This window comes from Triplophysa dalaica, chromosome 4, assembly GCF_015846415.1.
Source record: "Triplophysa dalaica isolate WHDGS20190420 chromosome 4, ASM1584641v1, whole genome shotgun sequence".
Lineage (NCBI taxonomy): Eukaryota > Metazoa > Chordata > Actinopteri > Cypriniformes > Nemacheilidae > Triplophysa > Triplophysa dalaica.
In genome coordinates this window covers 1,652,505-1,671,775 of record NC_079545.1, presented here as the reverse complement: position 1 = coordinate 1,671,775, position 19,271 = coordinate 1,652,505, and the positions used below count along the sequence as shown (strand labels likewise).

Sequence of the window (19,271 nt, the reverse complement as noted above, 5' to 3'; positions counted from 1 at the left end):
TTGACCAGGGTCATGAATACGATTATTTCGTGGTTTATTTTACAGTGGATGTTTCTTTAACATGTGTTTGTTGCTTAGATTTGATCCTTTCAGATCAGTGCACGAAAAAACTTTATTTCATTTATTCGCCATCATGCGGTTGTAAACCTGTATGTGACTTTTTTATGTGACAAAAGAAGATATTTTGAAAAACGTCTCTGCGGTTTTTGTGTTCTTGCAATGGTAGTCGATGGGGTTTGGGGTTGGGGTAACCAACATTCTACAAAATATCTTCTGTCGTGTTCTGCCGAAGAAAGAAAGTCATACCGGTTCGAGGGTGAATAAATGACGACAGAATGTTCATGTTTGGCTGAACTATCCCTTTAAGAAAGTCAACGCCTTAGAAATCAAATCACTTGAGGAGCTGAAGAAAATGACCGTGGTTAACAGGAACCTTGTGTTTTCTCTCTTTCATCTGCTGGTCTCACCCTCACCCTCTAAAGCTCTTCTCTCTCTCTCTCTCTCTCTCTCTCTCTCTTACTGACTCTCACCCAACTTCCTTCTCTCTCTCTCTGGTTTTGTTTTCCAAACAAGGTTCCCTGTACAGGAAATTGTGTATTCTGGAAGCATTCCGGAAGGCAAAGAACAGATTTCCTGTTGGAGCCACGGCTGCAAAAAAAAGAAAAGAAAAACAGAGAGGAAGAAGCAAAGCGGAGCGGGGGGTTTGCAGATGAGGAGGGGGGGTTGGGTTCAGCAATATCCAAACCGCTGGAGAAAAAGCAGGCGGTTATTTCCCTCCCCTCCCCTTGACAAATCTCTAACATTTCAGACCTCCGGTCAACATCAGCAGGACCTCCTGAAGAACATAACACCAAGACGAGACATACAGACTGAGAAAGACTGAGAGAAGAGTACGTCCAGAGATACGGCCGTTTTCTGTGTGACCCTTTGGAGAGACAGAGGTTTGGCGTGTGAACTTTCCCCCTGACATGCCACACATCTCACCTCCCGGCCTGCGCGAGGGCAAGAGGGTGGAGAGACCCTGACGATGAAGTGACGCTGGGCGTGTACCACGCTTCTGAATTCTTCTCCCACACCAGATCTTCCGTGGCTCGGTCAAGATGTGAGCGGAGGATTTCTTTTGTGTACACTGTGGACTTCTCTTTTCACTTTTTCCAGAGCTCGTTTTTCCTCCGCCGATGGTCGATTCTGAGGTGTGTGGCTAAGACACGGAGGTCTGATGAAGAACAAGGCTGCTAAGCTGAAGTCCAAGAGAAAAGGAAGTGAGAATGCGTTCGGCTGTGACCTGACTGAACATCTGCAGAACTCGGGACACGACGGTAAATTCCTCTTCTGCCTTTTCACTCTCTTGCCGGCTGCCCCGACAGTCAAAATGAGTCGACTTTATTACAAAGACACATTATAGCGGCGTTGCGGGCCTCTGAGTAAACATGAGCTACGTGTAATAAACCAACACCCATTTTTTTACACGCCCGCCGCTGGTTGGGTAATGCGTCCGTGCGCTTTCTGACACGCTTGATACTTTACTCTTATAAACGTTTGACTCCATGCGCTGGACGGATTGCTTTTTGGTCAAACTAGTGGGCTCTGAAAATACATTAGGTTAAGTTCTTTGAACCAAAGAAAAGTTAAAGAGCAAAGGAAAGGAAGAGGATGAAAAATAGAAAATGTTGTGTCTGATAAATGCTGGCCATTATTTTATAATTATATCGTCACATCATCCTTTATTATCTATTTTTGGTCAAGGTTTTACTTCTGTTAAAATCCAGTGTGAGGTTTGTAAAGGTTATGAATATCACAGACTGGTAACAGTATATGAATCATCTTTTTATGCTGTCCCAGCGACAGCTTTTCCTCTCCGTCTCCTAACCTCTGACATCATAAGAGACGACACAACACTGATCTAGGAACAGTGTGATTCTGTCTGTCGTCCGACAGCTCGTGTGACTTCAGTCTGTTTATCTAAAGCCTGTAACTTGAACATCTGTTGACTTTCGTTGTGTTTTGCTCATGTGCAGTGTTGGGCAAGTTACTCTAAAAAAATAAATAATTACTAGTTACTAATGACATGTTTAATAGTGTTTAGATTACTGCACAAATAACTCTCTCAAAAATGTATTTCATTACTTATTCATTACTTTCTATATCCTGTGTCAACCTTGATTACCCAAGTGATTCAATGACATGAAATGGCTCTTTTAATTCATTCAAATAACTAATATAAAACTACATAAAGTAGTATTATTAACTGACCAAAGTATTACAAATGTGAGAATTATACATTAAAGCACTGATTTTAAAGTTAGACATTGAATTTTGATTTTGATTCTAGTATTGCACATACACATATATTACACAAAGTATTAAGTTTATTTACATGATTTGATCTAAAGCAAGGAAATGTACATTTTACATTTAGTAACTTAGCAGACGCTTTTATCCAAAGTATTACAAATGAGGTAAACAATAGAAGCAATTTTTAACAACATAAGGACAACAAAAAGCATAAGTGCAGTAAAACTGTTCTCATGCAGCCTACCACAGTATACAAAGCTAAGTTTGGATAGAAAGAGTAGAAAAGTAATAGAAGTCAGAACTTATAAGTTGGGTGCTGACGTAAGAGATGTGTTTTCAGCTGATTCTTAAAGATGGCTAGAGAATCTGCTGATCTTGTAGCTGCGGGCACATCATTCCACAAATGTGGAACATATCCAGAGATGGTACGTGAGAGTGATTTTTTTCCCTTTTTGGGATGGCACTACAAGATGTCGTTCGTTTGCAGAGCGTAGGGATCTGGTGGGTACATAGGTCTGTATTAGATTTGGGGGAGCCGAACCAGTGGAGGTCTTGTAGGCCAAGAGCAGAGATTTGAACTTGAGGCGAGCGACTATAGGGAGCCAATGTAACTTAATGAAGAGAGGAGTGACATGCGCTCTCTTCGGTTCATTGAAGACCACTCTTGTCTCTGCATTCTGGATCATCTGTAGTAGAGGTTTGGTTGTGCTGGGAGTCCAGCAAGTAGAGCATAGCTATAATCCAGTCTGGTCTGGACAGGAGCCTGGACTAGGACTTGCGTAGCATGCTCAGACAGGAAAAGTCTAATTTTCCTATTGTTGTACAGGATGAATCCACTGGAACGGGTTGTGCTTGCAACCTGATGCATGAAGTTTAGCTGACCATCAATCACCACTCCCAGGTTTCTGGACTTTATGGAAGGTGTGAGGGTGGATTAGCCTAGTTTAATTGAAAGGTTGTGATGAATGATTGGGTCGGCCGGGATTACAAGCAGTCCAGTTTTGCAATGTTCAGCTGCAGGTGATGGTTATTGCAGAAACAGTCGGATCGTCAGGCTGACACGTGGAGTTGTGTGTCATCTGATAGCAGTGATAGGATAGGCCATGTTTCCGAATAACAGAATGTCATGTATATAGAAAAGAGCAACGGACCAATCAATGAGCCCTGAGGCACCCCTGTATTGAGATGTTCGGACTCAGAAACCTGAACTCTCCAGGATAATCTAAATGACCTATCTGAGAGGTAAGACTTGAACCATTGTAGCATCACTCCAGCACCCATTGCCTTGAGGATGGACACGATGTGGTGGTTGAAATCGGATGCCTGTGGTTTTTTTCAGGGTGGATGTTGAAGTCTCCAAGTACCACCAGTGGAGTACCATCCTCAGGGAAGGATGACAGAAGTGCATCCAACTCCTCCAAGAAATGTCAAAGCGGACCTGGGGGACGATAGATAACTACAACATGAGTTTTAACAGGGTGGGTGACTGTAACAGCATGTGACTCGAAGGAGATGTTGTCTCGTGAGGGTGCAAGCTGTTTGAATTTCTAGTCATTAGGGATAAGTAGACCGGTTCCTCCACTCCTCCTTGATATGTGTGGGCTGTGGGAGAAAGTGTAGTTATTGGAGTGGGCGGCTGGTGTGGCACTTTCCTCTGGCTTGACCCAGGTTTCAGTAAGTGCTAGAAGAGAAAGACCAGAATGTTTAGCAATAGCTGTAATGAAATCTGCTTTGTTTAAAGCAGATTGGCAGTTCCATAAACCAATAGGAAAGGTAATTGAGGTAGTTGTAGATGAGAGGGCGCAGATTATTATGATTGCATTGCCTTAAACGCAGTAACGGTGATTTATGAGTCATAGTAACAGTAGGGATTTGAAAACACATAGTCATAAGCAGAGAACAAGAAACATACAGATAAAATAATGAAAAGTGCAAAAAGTTAATGTGTAAAGTTCAACACTCAAGTGCCATGTCAGTGTCCACGCATGTTGAGTCAATGGTCTTCAAGCGATGAGGACTACATGCTTTTGTGGTGGTAAATCCCACCTAAATACCCATCTAAATCACGCAATTGAATTCAGCAGGACACGCCTCACAATATCCCACAGCAAACAAGCGAAGCCAGCACAAGACGAGAACAAATGCAACTTTAACACGTGACGCGGCAGTAGTAAACAAAGCAATGTTTCCAAGCAACGACGCAGCGCTAAACTCAATAAGTCACTTCTTATGACTCCTGCTGCTAAATTGCTTGTCCCACTGACTGGGCCGAGTCCAAGCATGGACTTTTATTCTGCAGTTTATTTTATGAAGCAAAAGTCCTTTGTCGTTTGTTCACTACATTAAACTTTTTAATAAATTCTATGCATCAAATTCTGTTTTTGTGCAATCTGCCAAAAATAGAAAATCCTCCGCACTCACAAAAGCTGGGTAGTTTCAACCCACGGCTAAATATGGACATTTCTGGGTTATTTTCAACCAAGAGTTGGGTTTGTCCAGAGTTTACCCAACCCTAAGATGAAACAACCCAACAGCAGGCAGATGTCTTTAGCAGTGGTTTTCAAACTAGGGGTCCTGAGATGGATCCAGGGGGGCAAAGATTTTTGGGCATTTTATGAAATCTTGAAATTTATAATAGATTTTATGCAACCAAACATTGGAAAAATATGACCACCAGCAAAAGAGAATTGGTGTTCCAGCATTGTATAACTGAATACATTTTAGGCTTAATTAAAATTCTAAAATAAAGATTATAGGGTTTTATTTGGTGGGCCACAAAACAATGCACTATACACAACGGGGGCCTTACAACGAGAACCACTGGTCTATAGGTCACGTGTAGGTGAAAGGTTTGTGTTTCTGTTTAGAAACAAGATTAGGTGAAATCCAATCATTTCTCAGTCTCTGGGTTATTTGGCTCAGTGTTACAAACGGAAATGTTTTTATTTGATGACGTGTGTCAAATAAACCAATTGGGTGAGTTCTCATTATTTATATCACTAAGAATATTTATTCATAGCATAACAAAGCATTTCCCATTTCCCCACAACCTCCTTTACACGTTGGTTAAGGAATGTAAGTACCTGTTGATAACTTGAGCAAATACACTTACAGTTCTCTTTAAGATGAATCATATCCCAAACATTTGAAGTCTGTATGCTTGATAAAAGTATGTAAACACTATTCTGTTATCTTGAGACTGCTCAAACCAGAGTTTATTTTGTATATAATGTTCTGTGTGCTTCATTAACCGAGCCGTGGCTCTCATGTGGGCGATGTGACTACATATTTGGTTTGTGTCATTTCCTGGTCCCGTTCCTTACCTCATGTCCTCATCATTTCCTCTCCTCTCTTAAGTGTTGTTGTTGAGAAAGGCCTGCTAAATAAAATAATGACGCTTATAAAATTTAAGCTACTTTAAAAACCTACACAGAAGTGACTTACAATTGATAAGAATAAATAAAGTAATAGCGTGTAGTAATAATGTAAAGCTAATAAATGATGATAGCACACAACGTAAAGGTTATTATTTATCTCCTGTAAACAGATGTAAAGACCACAAGGCTTCATAAAGGTATAAGTATATGTTTAGAGAGGGATAGAGTGGGAACTTTCCGAAGGTCTTTTAGAATCAGAGGAAGTGTAATAAGTAATAGCAGCTGCAAGGCCCTGGGTGTGTCATATTTCCTCTGAAACAAACAAACCATTTTGAACTTCCTCCCTCGGCCCACCTTCTCCACAATAAACAGCCCGACACCACAGATGAAAGACGGTGTCGTCAGTTAAAGGGTTAATGTAATGTTTTATAACGGCATTAATTGTAGACAGATGTCAATTATGACGTCCTGTATCACGACCATGTTGTAATCAATTCTTCTGTACATACAAAACTCCTAAAGACTGGTATAGATTTCTCAGCAGCTAAACATATATATATATATGTACTGTACTGTGAATGCTGTACATATGTTAGCCGTGTTTCTCTCGGCAAGCATAAAGACCTGTGAAAGCATTAAACAGTGATTTAAGTATTGAAGTTTAGTGTGTTTGTGTGACATGAGTGATTCTCCAGTCCAAAAGTTTATTCAAGTCTGCTATTCATGTCTGTCTTCTACAAGAAAACGGAAAGTATAGTTTCTTCTCGGAAAAATATACTTAAAATGATAGTATATTTGGTCTACAGCCGTGCAGAATTATGATTTTTTACTATTTAGTATTTGGGTGAAATTATCGTTTTTGTTTCATTTTGTTAACTAAAAACATTTCCCCCAAATTTAAAAAAAATATTTTTTTATTTGCATTTATTTGCTGAATGAAAACTGGAGAAACAGGTGAAAAAAACAGAATGCCTCGATTCATAAAGATTCAGATTCACTTTTAAAAAACACAACAGTAATATTTCTAAGTTAAAAAAAATATAGATATATATATTGTGATAACCTGGATTTTTTTCACAGTTTTCACGTTGTCAGTCTTTCATATTACTTTTGGATGACTTTGTCACTCCTGAGTGTTTTTATTTGACACTGGACGGAAATGACCCCAATGCATCTAGAAATGATTAAATTTAAGATTTTGAATGGTCTCTTAATTTTTGTTCGCGGCTGTTTACTCAATCTATTAGAGGTATTCTGTACTAAAAAATATAATGTACTTGGTTCGTATTGTATTCACTCTTTTGACTGAAAAGCAATATTTTGTTTCCATTATTCTTTACTGTTTTCAAATAGTTATTACATACTGTCTTATAAACGTACAATTATAATATTATATATAGTATAACATTTATATAAGTTTGAACACATTCCCTGATATTTTAAGCGATATTAACAAGACACAGACAATATTGACAATAACAAAGAGACTGATTTAAGTTAACCTCAAACTATATGCACATTTAACACACAACAGCAATTTAAAGGAAAAAAATCTGCCAAAGTGTGTGGAGTTTCTGTCCATATTTAACATATTTGTGTGAGTTTCTGAATGAAACTTTTTTTAACTAAACTATATTGATTTATTATTGTCTGTATGAATATGTACAGTATCAAACTGCTTTGCAACAATTAAAAATTGTAAAAAGCACTATAGAAATACATTGAATTGAATCAAATATTAAGTTTGGTGTCTGACGGTGTCTCAATTGTCTGACGTATCTTAATGGCTATCGATTTATCTTGTGGTGTGTGTGTGTAGTTCCTCAGGTCCTGAAGACGTGTGCAGAGTTCATCGAGAAACATGGCATTGTGGACGGAATCTACAGGCTCTCAGGAATCACATCCAACATTCAGAGACTCAGGTTGTCATTCGGTTCATTTTGCAGCGTGTTATTTATATCTCTTCCATTTCTTTAGTGAACTCTCATGATCTCTCAGACAGGAGATTTGCTCGGAGCTCTGTCCTGACCTCACTAAAGAAGTGTATCTTCAGGACATCCACTGCGTCGGCTCTTTATGTAAGCTGTACTTCAGAGAGCTGCCCAACCCTCTGCTCACGTATGAACTCTACAAGAAGTTTACTGTAAGTTTCAACAATAATACACAAACGCAGCACGCTGAAACTGTATTTGGACACTAAAGCAGCTCTTCAAAATGCACAAGTGTTATTGCATTATTCAAACCAAAGATTCATTGTAAAGAAAGACTGCACATGGTGAGCGTCTTCTAAACACTAGTCTGACTTAAGCATGTGACAACTGCTGGATAAATTAACTTCAATGTTATCTTTAGTAAGACAGCTTTAATGGCACTGCTTTGTGAAAAAAGATGGCCAACACTGGCCAATCATAACAGTTTTCGTTTGCTGAAAATATTTGCATATTAAAGCAATGCAATGCTGCCAAATTAATGTATATGAACAAATGGAAATAAACAAAAGCACACGGTTTGGTCTATAGTAACTATAGTAATTTCTCTTATCACAAAGGTTTTCCATTGTTTGTGTTTTTGAAAACTCTTCTTCTTCTTAACACCTGTTCATAAAATCCTAAAATTTAAAACATCCTGATAAAAGACATGTATAGACCAAATAAAAACGTGTAAATGTAAAATTTGCTCTAGCACCTGCTAAAGTCTGGCCAGTTTTTGAATGAATGGCAACATGGATTGTAAAGAAAATAGTCTTCTTAAATAACATTAATCCAATATTTCATGAAACTAATAAAAAAAAGTAAAGCCCTACCTTAACAGATTTGTCTAAAACCACGCACATTTACACAACTGGCCGCAAAGGATTTAAATGAAAAAAAAAATCTTTTTTTAGGATGCTGTGTCATATAAAGAGGAACATGAACAGCTGTGGAACATGAAAAGCGTCATTAAAGAACTTCCAATTCCTCACTTCAGGTACATCCAGAAAAAAATGTATAACATTCATCTGCATTGAAATATTTGCATTGGTCATTGTCAGAACACAATGTTTATTTGTTTTGTTTGTGTAGAACTCTGGAATACCTCACCAAGCATCTGGCTCATTTGGCCACGCTCAGTCACCAGACCAACATGCACGCTCGCAACCTCGCTCTGGTGTGGGCTCCTAATCTCCTGCGGTGAGCCATGTGATCTCTCTTAATCAGCTAAGATTCATATGGATCTGAATGAATAAATGTGAAAGTCCATTATGTAAACGTGTGCCAACCTTATGCATGATGAGATGAATGAAAAATCCGGAGGCATGTGTTTTCATCATCTACAACATCACCGTTTCAGTTGTCTTTCATTTAACATACTCAGATTTATTTGTTTTGGAAATAAAAATAGAAAGAAATGATTTTAGTTGTTAAAAATGGAATGTGGTGGTGTAACAGGAATGATAATAATAAGGATTTGAGTAAATTTGATCACATCCAGATCTTCAATCATATTGACTTTTGATTCCAGGCCTGACACATCTCTTTTAGATGTAATAGAGACACTTGTGAGTGTCGGACTCTTTTTCTCAGAAAGAGAAATATCTTCTGATTGATTCTGTTTTGAATGCAGCTCAAAGGAGGTGGAGGTGTCCACGTGTAACGGCGATGTGGCGTTTCTGGAGGTGCGAGTCCAGCAGTCGGTTGTAGAGTTCATTCTCAACCACACCGATCAGATCTTCCACGATCTTCCGCCTACCAAACCCAGAGAAGGTAAAACGACCACAAAAGTAAACGCTGAAATAAAACTGCAGCAATGCAGTCCTACAGAACAGAAATCGCGTCTACAAATGAGTCCAAACTGTGATGCTGAGAGTGAAATGGCAAAAAAGTTATTTTAGTTTCTTTAAAGACATTTCAATCAAGTTTGAGGGAAATATGGAAAGAAATGTCCAAAAGCAGCAAAGGACAACTGTGAATTCAAGCAGTTTAGCTACAAGATAAAATCAATCGGAGTAAAAAAACCCTGTCTCAAGGCAGAATTTTCCCCTTTTTTCGTGTCAGTCGGCACGACTGTTAATATACAGACCGTGTGTGTATGTGGTCCGTTTGTCTTTTGGTCATTTGTTTTTCAGTTTGAAATAAAACAAACGGGAGTGAGAAAACGGCTTCATTTCAGTTTTTCGTTCATTAATTTTTTGGAAAAACAACAATTCTGATTGATTTTTCGTTTTCAACTTCACGGATTAAAAAAAAAAGATCTTGAAAACTCGTTTTTCACATATGGGCGGTATAAAATGGCCCCTTCCGCTGATTGGCAAATCAAAGATCAGCAAGCGACGTCTTCGGTTGTCCCTCGGCTCCCTGAATGAAGAGAATAAATACTCCTTCACTTCTGTACATTGGGGATTCTTAAAGTATGTTTCATTTCTCTCATTAAACAATCGTCCACAAACCATTGAAACCATCCAGTGATGAGAGAGAACAGCCTGCCAGATACCAGCACCGGTGCCAATTCCCACCAGATTGCGTTGATATATATCACTCACATAAAGGAATATTATGAACACCTGTTCAATTTCTCATTAATGCAATTATGGTGGTGGTGTAATGGTGTGGGGGATGTTTTCTTGGCACACTTTAGGCCCCTTAGTGCCAATTGGGCATCGTTTAAATGCTACGGCCTACCTGAGCATTGTTTCTGACCATGTCCATCCTTTATGACCACCATGTACCCATCCTCTGATGGCTACTTCCAGCAGGATAATGCACCATGTCACAAAGCTCCAATCATTTCAAACTGGTTTCTTGAACATGACAGTGAGTTCACTGTACTAAAATGCCCCCCACAGTCACCAGATCTCAACCCAATAGAGCATCTTTGGGATGTGGTGGAACGGGAGCTTCGTGCATCCCACAAATCTCCATCAACTGCAAGATGCCATCCTATCAATATGGGCCAACATTTCTAAAGAATGCTCTCAGCACCTTGTTGAATCAATGCCATGTAGAATTAAGGCAGTTCTGAAGGCGAAAGGGGGTCAAACACAGTATTAGTATGGTGTTCCTAATAATCCTTTAGGTGAGTGTATATATGAGAGATGGCACATATTAAAATGTTAGAAAGGTAAAAGGAGGAAACACTAATTAATAGATTACAGTTCGAGACAAAGTCACGAATCCCTTGAGACTGTGTTAGAATAAAACAACCACTTTTTATGACACTAATATTAACTCTAGTTAGTTCATGTGATATCACGTGCAATTCCCTATTCGTAGAATATATGTAGTCCACTTTTTTCTTCCCAAGTGCAATGCACAGAGACCGAATAGATATTTACATTAGAGACAACAGGTGTGTTGTGTCAAATGTTCCTCTGTGCCTAAACTGAGTCTTGTTCCAGAAATAACGCCCGCTGGGTATATTCTGAAGCTATACCACACACATCTAAACAGAAAATTATAACTCTTAAGGACAAGACAGAAAAACAATAATTTGTACCAAGTCTTATGACGCGGCTTAAACAAATATAATGGTTTGTTTTAGATGTAATGCGATGTGTATAAACGATTTAAGGTTCAAAAACGCGGTATTTTCCATGTAACGTACATGTTTGTATCTCCACTTTGCCCCGCCTCTCTGAAACACGCAGATTTTATACAAAAGTCATGCCTCTGAAAAGTGAGGTGTGCTATGATTGGCCTGTTCACCAGTGTGTAGTGAATACTGCAAGCGTGTGATGGAAATGTAACGCCTCTCACCATATTTGGAACATCATTCAGGTTCCTCTTTAATTGTGCTGACAGGTACACCACCTTACATGCGAATATCTTTGGGCGATCTTAGTCAAATCATACCACAAACTGATGTAGATATGTGGGATAGAATGACTCTTTTGTTCCCACACTTTACTTTGTGCAATTTTCCGTGTCTAGTACATGCACGGGCAACACGCCAAAGACACAGAAAAACACGTTTTCGCATATGACCCCTTTAATTTTTAATCATGTCTAACCGTTGTTCTTGTAAGGACTGTTTTTAAAGTCAGGAAATGTTGGAGTGCTTGGGGCGGTTCACAATACAATGACATGAGATCTGTAGCCAAAAATGTATCAGCATAACAATAGACAAGAAACACACAAAGAGCCTGAACTTAAATCATTGCACTTCATATCAGCCCAATTCTTGTCAGATATTTTGGGAAACGGCACGTGATGCTGAAAGGCAAATCGCAAGATGTTTTCTTTAGCCGTTTCATAATTTTCCTGTCAGATGATGGAATCTGATTCTGTTTATTTTCAATCACCATATTGTCTCATTTTCCCAAACTGGGCCTTTAGTCGCCTGTTTATTCCCAGAAGGAATCTTGTGAGAAATCATGTGGGGAAGAAACGGCTTGCTTTGACTTTTGCCTCACACATTTCTGTTTTATAGTCCATAGTGTGGCCTGCGGGGAGAAATACGCCACCTTGCCGGCCACCATGCAGTGCGCTCCCATGAAGCTCATGAGTCTTGAAGAAGCCCAGGCTCGCTCGCTCAGTCCAAACCATCCGGTGATGAGAGAGAGACAGAGAGAGAACAGCCTGCCAGATACCAGCACCGCTGCCGTGTATCATACAGTCATAGATCTGTCTGACAGCAGGTATTATCATCATTAAACAAGAGACTAGCACTGAAACGCATCTCAATATCATCGCCATATTGGTCAGGGCAACGCCAACAACATGAACGAATGTTATGTGGCCCAAATTATACTAATCATATCTAATTGATTTCAATACAATTCCTATACAATACAAATGATTAATATAAATTAAATCTAAAATAAATATTAAGTGTTACACAGACCATGTGATGAATCCATCACCCAAAACTTTTCATTTGTTTCCACCGTGATGACGCTAGAAGAAAGTTCTCTGGAAAGTCAAAGAAGTGGAAGTCAATCTTCAGTCTGGGACGCTCCGTCATGGAATCTAAAGGGAAACTGAGTCGCAATGGCAGTGTGTTCATGAGAGGCCCAAATATGTCAGGTAAGAGAACGTTTATCAAAATATCATAAAGACAGTAAGATGGTCTACATAAACAAACAAAATGTATTTTAAAAATAGACGGAGAAAGATTCTTACCTACTGATTCCTGACTTATAAAAATAAAAAACAAGAGAGCGCTCAATAGATTAAAATAATTCATTATATTTTTGGTGACTTGTAATAAAACACCAGACGGAAGGTTAAATTCTTTACCCCATTAATGTTTGCACACATGATGCTTTACTTATTACTTATCTTGTGTTTCACATCCGGGTCACATTCCATTTATAATTTGTTGTATAATTTGTTTGTTGTTGCTAATTTGTCAGTTTTGTTGTTTTTGTGTTTATGAAGCAATACTTTATTACATTAGTGATGGAATAGTGGGGCTACACAAGAAAATGTATACAAAAGAATACACATAAATTTTGTATATCGAAATGCCATAGTTTATATATTTTTCAAATTTACTTTATGTGGAAAAAGTGTCTCAACTTTATTACGCAAAAACATCATCAAATTCATTCTTCATCACACATCAAGAGCATTAAAAAGATAACTGTTGCTCTTGACGTTGTTTGAAAGCCTGAAGTCCACCAAAACTTCATTTACAGGTTTTGGTTTGGACTAACGAATAATCGGTGCAGTTATATTTACATGTTTCTCATACAGAGTAAACGTTGCATTTTCTTTTTAATTAACAGAAAATAAAGATATTTGGACAGGACATAGAGTATGACCATTGTTGTTTGCTTTTTCTCTCTTAAACAGAAAAACCTGCTATACGGCCATCCAAAAGCATGGACTCTCTCTGTTCTCAACCAGCAGGTGGGGCTAAATCTCCATTATGCACCTCAATGTCACCTCTCAATGTTTTCTCTCACTGCATTTGGCAGTTGGGATTGTTTCGGGGAAAAGCGTTAACAAATTAAAGATGCAAAACAAACCAAAAAGGAAAATGTCAGAAGGACAGTTTAGATGGATTTTAGCTTTTAAACTTGAGCTTTGGTTGAAGTTAATTTGCATTATTTGTGTTATATTTGAAACTTAATTTGATTACGTTTGATTTGAAAATTAATTTGAAACATTAATTTCCATTCATTCTTTTTATCTTTCTTGCATTTCTTTTGGCGATATTTAAAATTCAATAATATTTAACAATATAGCACCTGTTTTGAAGTTTTATTGTTTAATCCAGCTGATCTGTTTGCATATTGAGAACTTCATATTTCTAAAATGTATTATTATTGTGTTTAATATTAAAAATTTGAGTTAATCAACATCGATTTATTACTAATAAAACTACTTTCATATCATAGCTTCGCCACCAAATAAGAACTTCTGTATTTGTTTTAACCGCAGCTTCCATGTTTCATTCATTGGTGTGACCTTCACATTTCTTCTGTTTTCACTGTTATCTAGACGATGATAAAGCTGCCGCAGCAGGAGGAAGCAACGGCATCTTCATCCCAGTTCTGAAATCCAGAACACTGGGCTCAGACATCGACTACAACCTGAACGAGAGGGATTCAAAGTGGGATTTAGGGCATCACACAGCCTCAGGAGGCCGTCAGAACGAGAAAGATCCTCCAAACCTACCTCCTGCATCTTCATCTCCACAGCAGAAAACTCTTCCAGAACAGCTGAAAGTGTTCAAAGGTGACGAGCGCATTGGCTGCCAGCCGACGTCTCCCAAAAACCGCCGGATGCTCTATTCCGGCTCTACCAGCAACGGATCGTCCAGACCGTCTTTTCCGGGCAGCCTGTTTCCATTGGAGTCCTCGCCACGGCACCAACGCAAGGCCCTGAATATTTCCGAGCCGTTTGCTGTGTCCGTGCCCCTGCGCGTGTCTGCGGTCATTAACTCCAACAGCACACCCTGCAGGGCACCAGGGAAAGAACGGGAGAGGGCTTTAGGGGGACTCTTTAGTCCCACCAGGGAGGCCGTACCTTCGGAAGCCCGTGGCAGCGATGCTGGGTTCAGAGTTCCGATCAGCAGCGGCGGCGGCCTGAACTTTGGGTTCACAGACTGGGAGGCTGGACTGGGAGGAGGCAGTCACAGTACTGGGCAAAGGGAGCACTCGCTCGCTGACAGCAGCGGAGGCAGCGGATGCAGTATCTATAGCAACAGCAGCTCTTTTCCAATGGAAAATGAAGAGAACCAGACTGGGGGGAGAGATATTACTGATGACATCAGTCTGGGGACGACAGAAAGTATGACCATTAGTCTGTTTGTGTGTGTTATAAAACGTACGCATGCATTTTAATATAATGTATGTATTTTAGTTGAGCTATTTCATTTTTTGCTTGTATATTTGGAAGTCAATTATTTGAATGCAATAGGGACATTATTTTTTTAAATATATATATTATGTATATTCTAAGAAAAAAATTCAGATCAGCAAATTTTGTAAAGCTGAAATTTACGTAATTATCTTTGTTTCTTTAAGTCGGATGATATTTGCTGGCTCAAATTATTATGAAAATCATTATTATAACTTAATGGGGGTAAGTAAGGAGGCAATTTTTGTTCGTTTTTGACAACAACACAAAAACATTGTTAGCTAAAACGTTGTACCGATTCTTATCTCCAGCTTTCATTTGGATAAACTAAAGATTATAAAGATTTTTTAAATTACAGATAAATAGGTCTTGGCATCACACTATAGCTTTGAGAGCATGACGCATGTTTTGATTGTTTATTTTGAACCATAAAAAGTTACGGATTGCAGCTTGAGACTGTAACGTACAAGTGAAGTGAAGTGTGTACATTTTAAAAATATGTTTCAAAATACGTCTGCCCGCCCCAGTTGAAGACGAGTAACGGCATGTTTAATTTTTGATGATAATGAAAACAGGCCTGAGGTACAATGTGTTCTCTGCACTGTATTGTTGTTTAAACGTTCGGCTGAAAAAACGTCTTTCCTAAACACATCCGTAGACAGAATCTTCGGGGAACAGCTGTGAAAGTTGAGACGTTTTGTTTTTTTCGCGAACGAGTTGTGAAGATGAAATGCAATCCAGGGCCTTTGCGCAGACTTTACGTCTCTCCCTGAAAGCCTCATTTTCATCTGCATGAAATTCAATATGGCGTCTACTCGAAACAAACGGCAAAACATTCAAAGGTTGATTCCTCTAAACAAGTCGTGCTTTCAAAACATCGCCTGTCTGTTTGAAACACTGGCATTGTGCATTAGTTTTGCAATTCCATTACACACACTTGACCTTTATGCATTGAAATTGTACTGGGTTATGGGTTGTGTACGGTTTTCTTCGGCTTGTTCAATGCGTTTCTCTGTTCTTCACCAGGCAGGGATGCAGAAGTGAGAGAACTTATCGCTAGCGTGCAGAATTTTGAGCCCCGGGTGCCATCTGAGACTAAAGCAACTGTTGATTACAAAAGAAAATCTCAAGCGTCTGGAGATGAACTGGAAACTGGAACACGACAGGAGATCACCACATCCGACCAACTGGTAAGATTTCAACTCATCAAAACCATTTAGAGCGTCTCGAAATCCTCTATTATTTTGTACCCCTTCTCAATCTTGCCACAAATTATGTGTCATAACTATTGCCTTAAAACTACAATCATCTTACAATGACATCATGTCGGCCTTGGAAATAGTAATTGTTTGCAGAAATGCCTCTGATCGGATTGGTTTTCTTTGCTCTCTGCATTTGACAGGACAACGAGGTAATCATCAGGGAGACGTCGCCTGGCATCCATCACAACGTTGCCATCACCGATGGTCAAACAAACACAGTGGATGAAAAGATGAAATCAAGCTTTACCAATATTACTGATGACAAGGTGAAGCTAAGTGCTGACGTGAAAAGAAGAAGCAGTTTGCCTGCAAACACCCAATCAGCAAAAGAACTCAATTTGGAAGAAACCAAAAACTCAACAGTTGATCATTCTGGTGCTACTGTGTTTAAATATAATCCGAAGCCTTTTCCGGAAAGATTGATGTCATGTGACGGTGGCTGGAATTACCTGGATCATGATGTGGATGGGATGGAGCGCAAGAGCCAAGAGTTGCAGGACACAACGAACAGTCTACAGCTTTCTCCGTTTCTACACCTGAAAGAAACAGATATTCTCCAAGATGCGGAACCGTGGACTTGTATTGAAGAGGATCCCGTTCAGAAAGCCAGGGCTTGTGAAAGTGAAACGAAGGAACCGTCAGTGACGCAGGAGATCTGCGTGCGAGGAAATAAGAAGGTTGGCCGTGAAGCCATGAAGCTTAACTTGACAGAAAGAAACAAAGGACGTTTGGAAAGACTCTCAACGTGTTTGAGTGAGCAACATCTCACTTTGGATGTTTTGTGTCAGGATGATGCAGACACGTTGGGGAATCACTTGGGAGGTTTGGATCAGGTGGAGCCGTGGGAAGACTTCTGTTCTGCCAAACAGTGGGTGACCAGCCCTCTGCACTCACCAATACTTGAGGATTACTTGAGAGAGACTATGCAATGTCAAGCGACTAAAAGCATAGATCTTGATAAACCAAACGCGGACCGGTTGCCCGACATCAAGAAAGTAGAAGCTAAAGAAGCAGCTGTGACCAATGACGTGACATCATCTTCAACAGATGTGCCTTTGACCGCTGCGTGTAAACTTGGAAAGTCGGACCTCCCAAAAGAAAACAAAAACGCAGACGTATTTGAGCAGAAAACAAAGCACCCCGACTGCGACAACAGCGAGATCCCAAAGATGAGGGTTTTCAAGACGTCTGTTGATCCCAACAATATGACCGGACTGCAAAACGTAAGCAAAGGCAAACAGAAACTCTCTCAGAGGTTTCACCGACAGACATCTCAAGAGTCAAGTGTCACCGACAGAAGGAACGAAAACCCCCTAGCCAAACAAAGGCCATGTTCCCTAAACCTTGATTTAGGACACAGAGGCGTCAGAGACATTTCAAACTATCAATATCTTAAATGTTCAGCACGAGAAGGGCTGAGTGACCCGTCTCTAGAGTTGGAGTTGTTCCTGAGCCGCTCTCAGGCACCCGTGCGACGCAACTCCGCACCGGTAAGCGTGTCCTCGGTCCGGACCGCGTTCATGATCAAAACCTGTCAAGCAAAAGCTGTGCCTGTTATTCCACCCAAAATTCAGTACAGCCACGTACCTCCTCCTCTCGCAAAGGGAAACACCGATCAAAAAAGCACACCTGAGAAGAAACCTGTCAAGAGCAAGCTGAGTAAAGCAGGTTCTGCACCTCCTCTCCAGAATGTCCGAAATCCCAAGGAGGCGAAAGAAAGTTGCGAAGCGCCGAGAGAGGTGCAAAAACCCACCAACAAGGACAATGTGACTTGCCAAGCAAAACCCTTCCCAGATCTCCCAGTACTGAGAAGGAAGCGATCGGCTAACGGAGACACGTTCATGGACCGTCCAAGACCCGAGCGCTCAACGCTGCTCCAAAGATCCTCCTTCAGAAACCGGCCAAGGCCTCAGAGCCTCATTCTGTTTAGCCCGCCGTTTCCAATCATGGACTATCATGCTGCAGGGGATGATGGGAAAACAGCCCTGTCGCCCATTCAAGCTGAAGTGTCGCCGTTCGATGTCTACGCCAAGGAACTCGCCGAAAACCTCAAGACCCCTGAGGGGGTGACCCTGCGTGGTAAAATGACTTTGCCGAAGAGCGGACAGAGGCTGGAGACCTCCACCAGTTGCTTTTACCAGCCACAGAGGAGGTCCATGATATTTGACAACAGGAGTAACAGGCAAAACGAGTGACTTGACGTAGTTTTGCACACGTGACGATGCCTGGTGCCATTTGATTATATTGTGCTTTGTGTAAAATGCTGCTGCTACGGATTTATACCAGAGATGTATTTGCTTTTGAGACAAACTCGTGAGACTCAGCAGCTCCTGTATGCAAATACAGAATGCACGTCCATACCGAATCGAAATTAAAATGGACCCGTTCCCTCCCCGCCAGCGCTGATGTCTGTTTCTACTTTATCTTGCTTGGAACATATTATGTTTACAATCGAAGGCATGGGTATAAATGTCTTTACTCTATGTGATGTAATCAGACATCGAGCAGGCCAGCCAAGGAGAATATAACACTATTACAATTGTTTTTGTACAAAAATGCCACATCCAAATGTTTATTTATTCTGTATTGTCATTGCTTGTCTGTATACTCCATTTCAGTATTGTGTACTCTAAAAGAGTACAATTCAGTTTGTGTAAATGTTTAGGGTAAATATCCTACGGTTTCAGGACAGGTGAACGTTCTTGAACAATTCCGACATTTTTTGCTCAGTAATTCCGTTTTTAATATTTTCAAATTATGTGGTTGCTCGAGATTTACAGATTTATAGAGAAAACTATGTGATGGTGTGATTGCAAGAAATGGGAAACAGAATGAAAATTGTGTTTTATATAAAGTGTAAAGCAGAGGAATCTGGGCAATGTATTATGAATGAGACGGTGATTACGAGAGCTGTCCGTTATTGTAACCAAAAACATTAACATTGTTATTTGCCCTTCTGTATTAATCAAATTGGATTTATTGTATGTATTCTTTCCAAAGAAAACAATAAATAAAATGTCATATATGTAATGTGTACAATTACAGTATGCTTC

At 39.9% G+C, this 19,271-nt stretch overlaps 1 protein-coding gene across 2 annotated transcripts; it reads left to right on the top strand.

Moving 5' to 3' along the window:
* Positions 1–692: 692 nt before the first annotated feature.
* Positions 693–19,248, top strand: arhgap31 (Rho GTPase activating protein 31). 2 transcript variants are annotated; one of them, XM_056745689.1, is made up of 12 exons: positions 693–1,319; positions 7,492–7,594; positions 7,671–7,815; positions 8,557–8,639; positions 8,735–8,842; positions 9,276–9,415; positions 12,078–12,285; positions 12,552–12,673; positions 13,445–13,501; positions 14,096–14,887; positions 15,983–16,146; positions 16,359–19,248. In XM_056745689.1, the coding sequence occupies exons 1-12, from the start codon at positions 1,220–1,222 to the stop codon at positions 18,411–18,413; spliced, it is 4,077 nt and encodes a 1,358-aa protein (XP_056601667.1). In that variant the 5' UTR covers positions 693–1,219; the 3' UTR covers positions 18,414–19,248. The 2 variants fall into 2 exon arrangements, with proteins under 2 accessions (XP_056601667.1, XP_056601666.1); XM_056745688.1 differs by having other exon boundaries at positions 694–1,319; positions 12,549–12,673.
* The last annotated feature ends 23 nt before the right edge of the window (positions 19,249–19,271 follow it).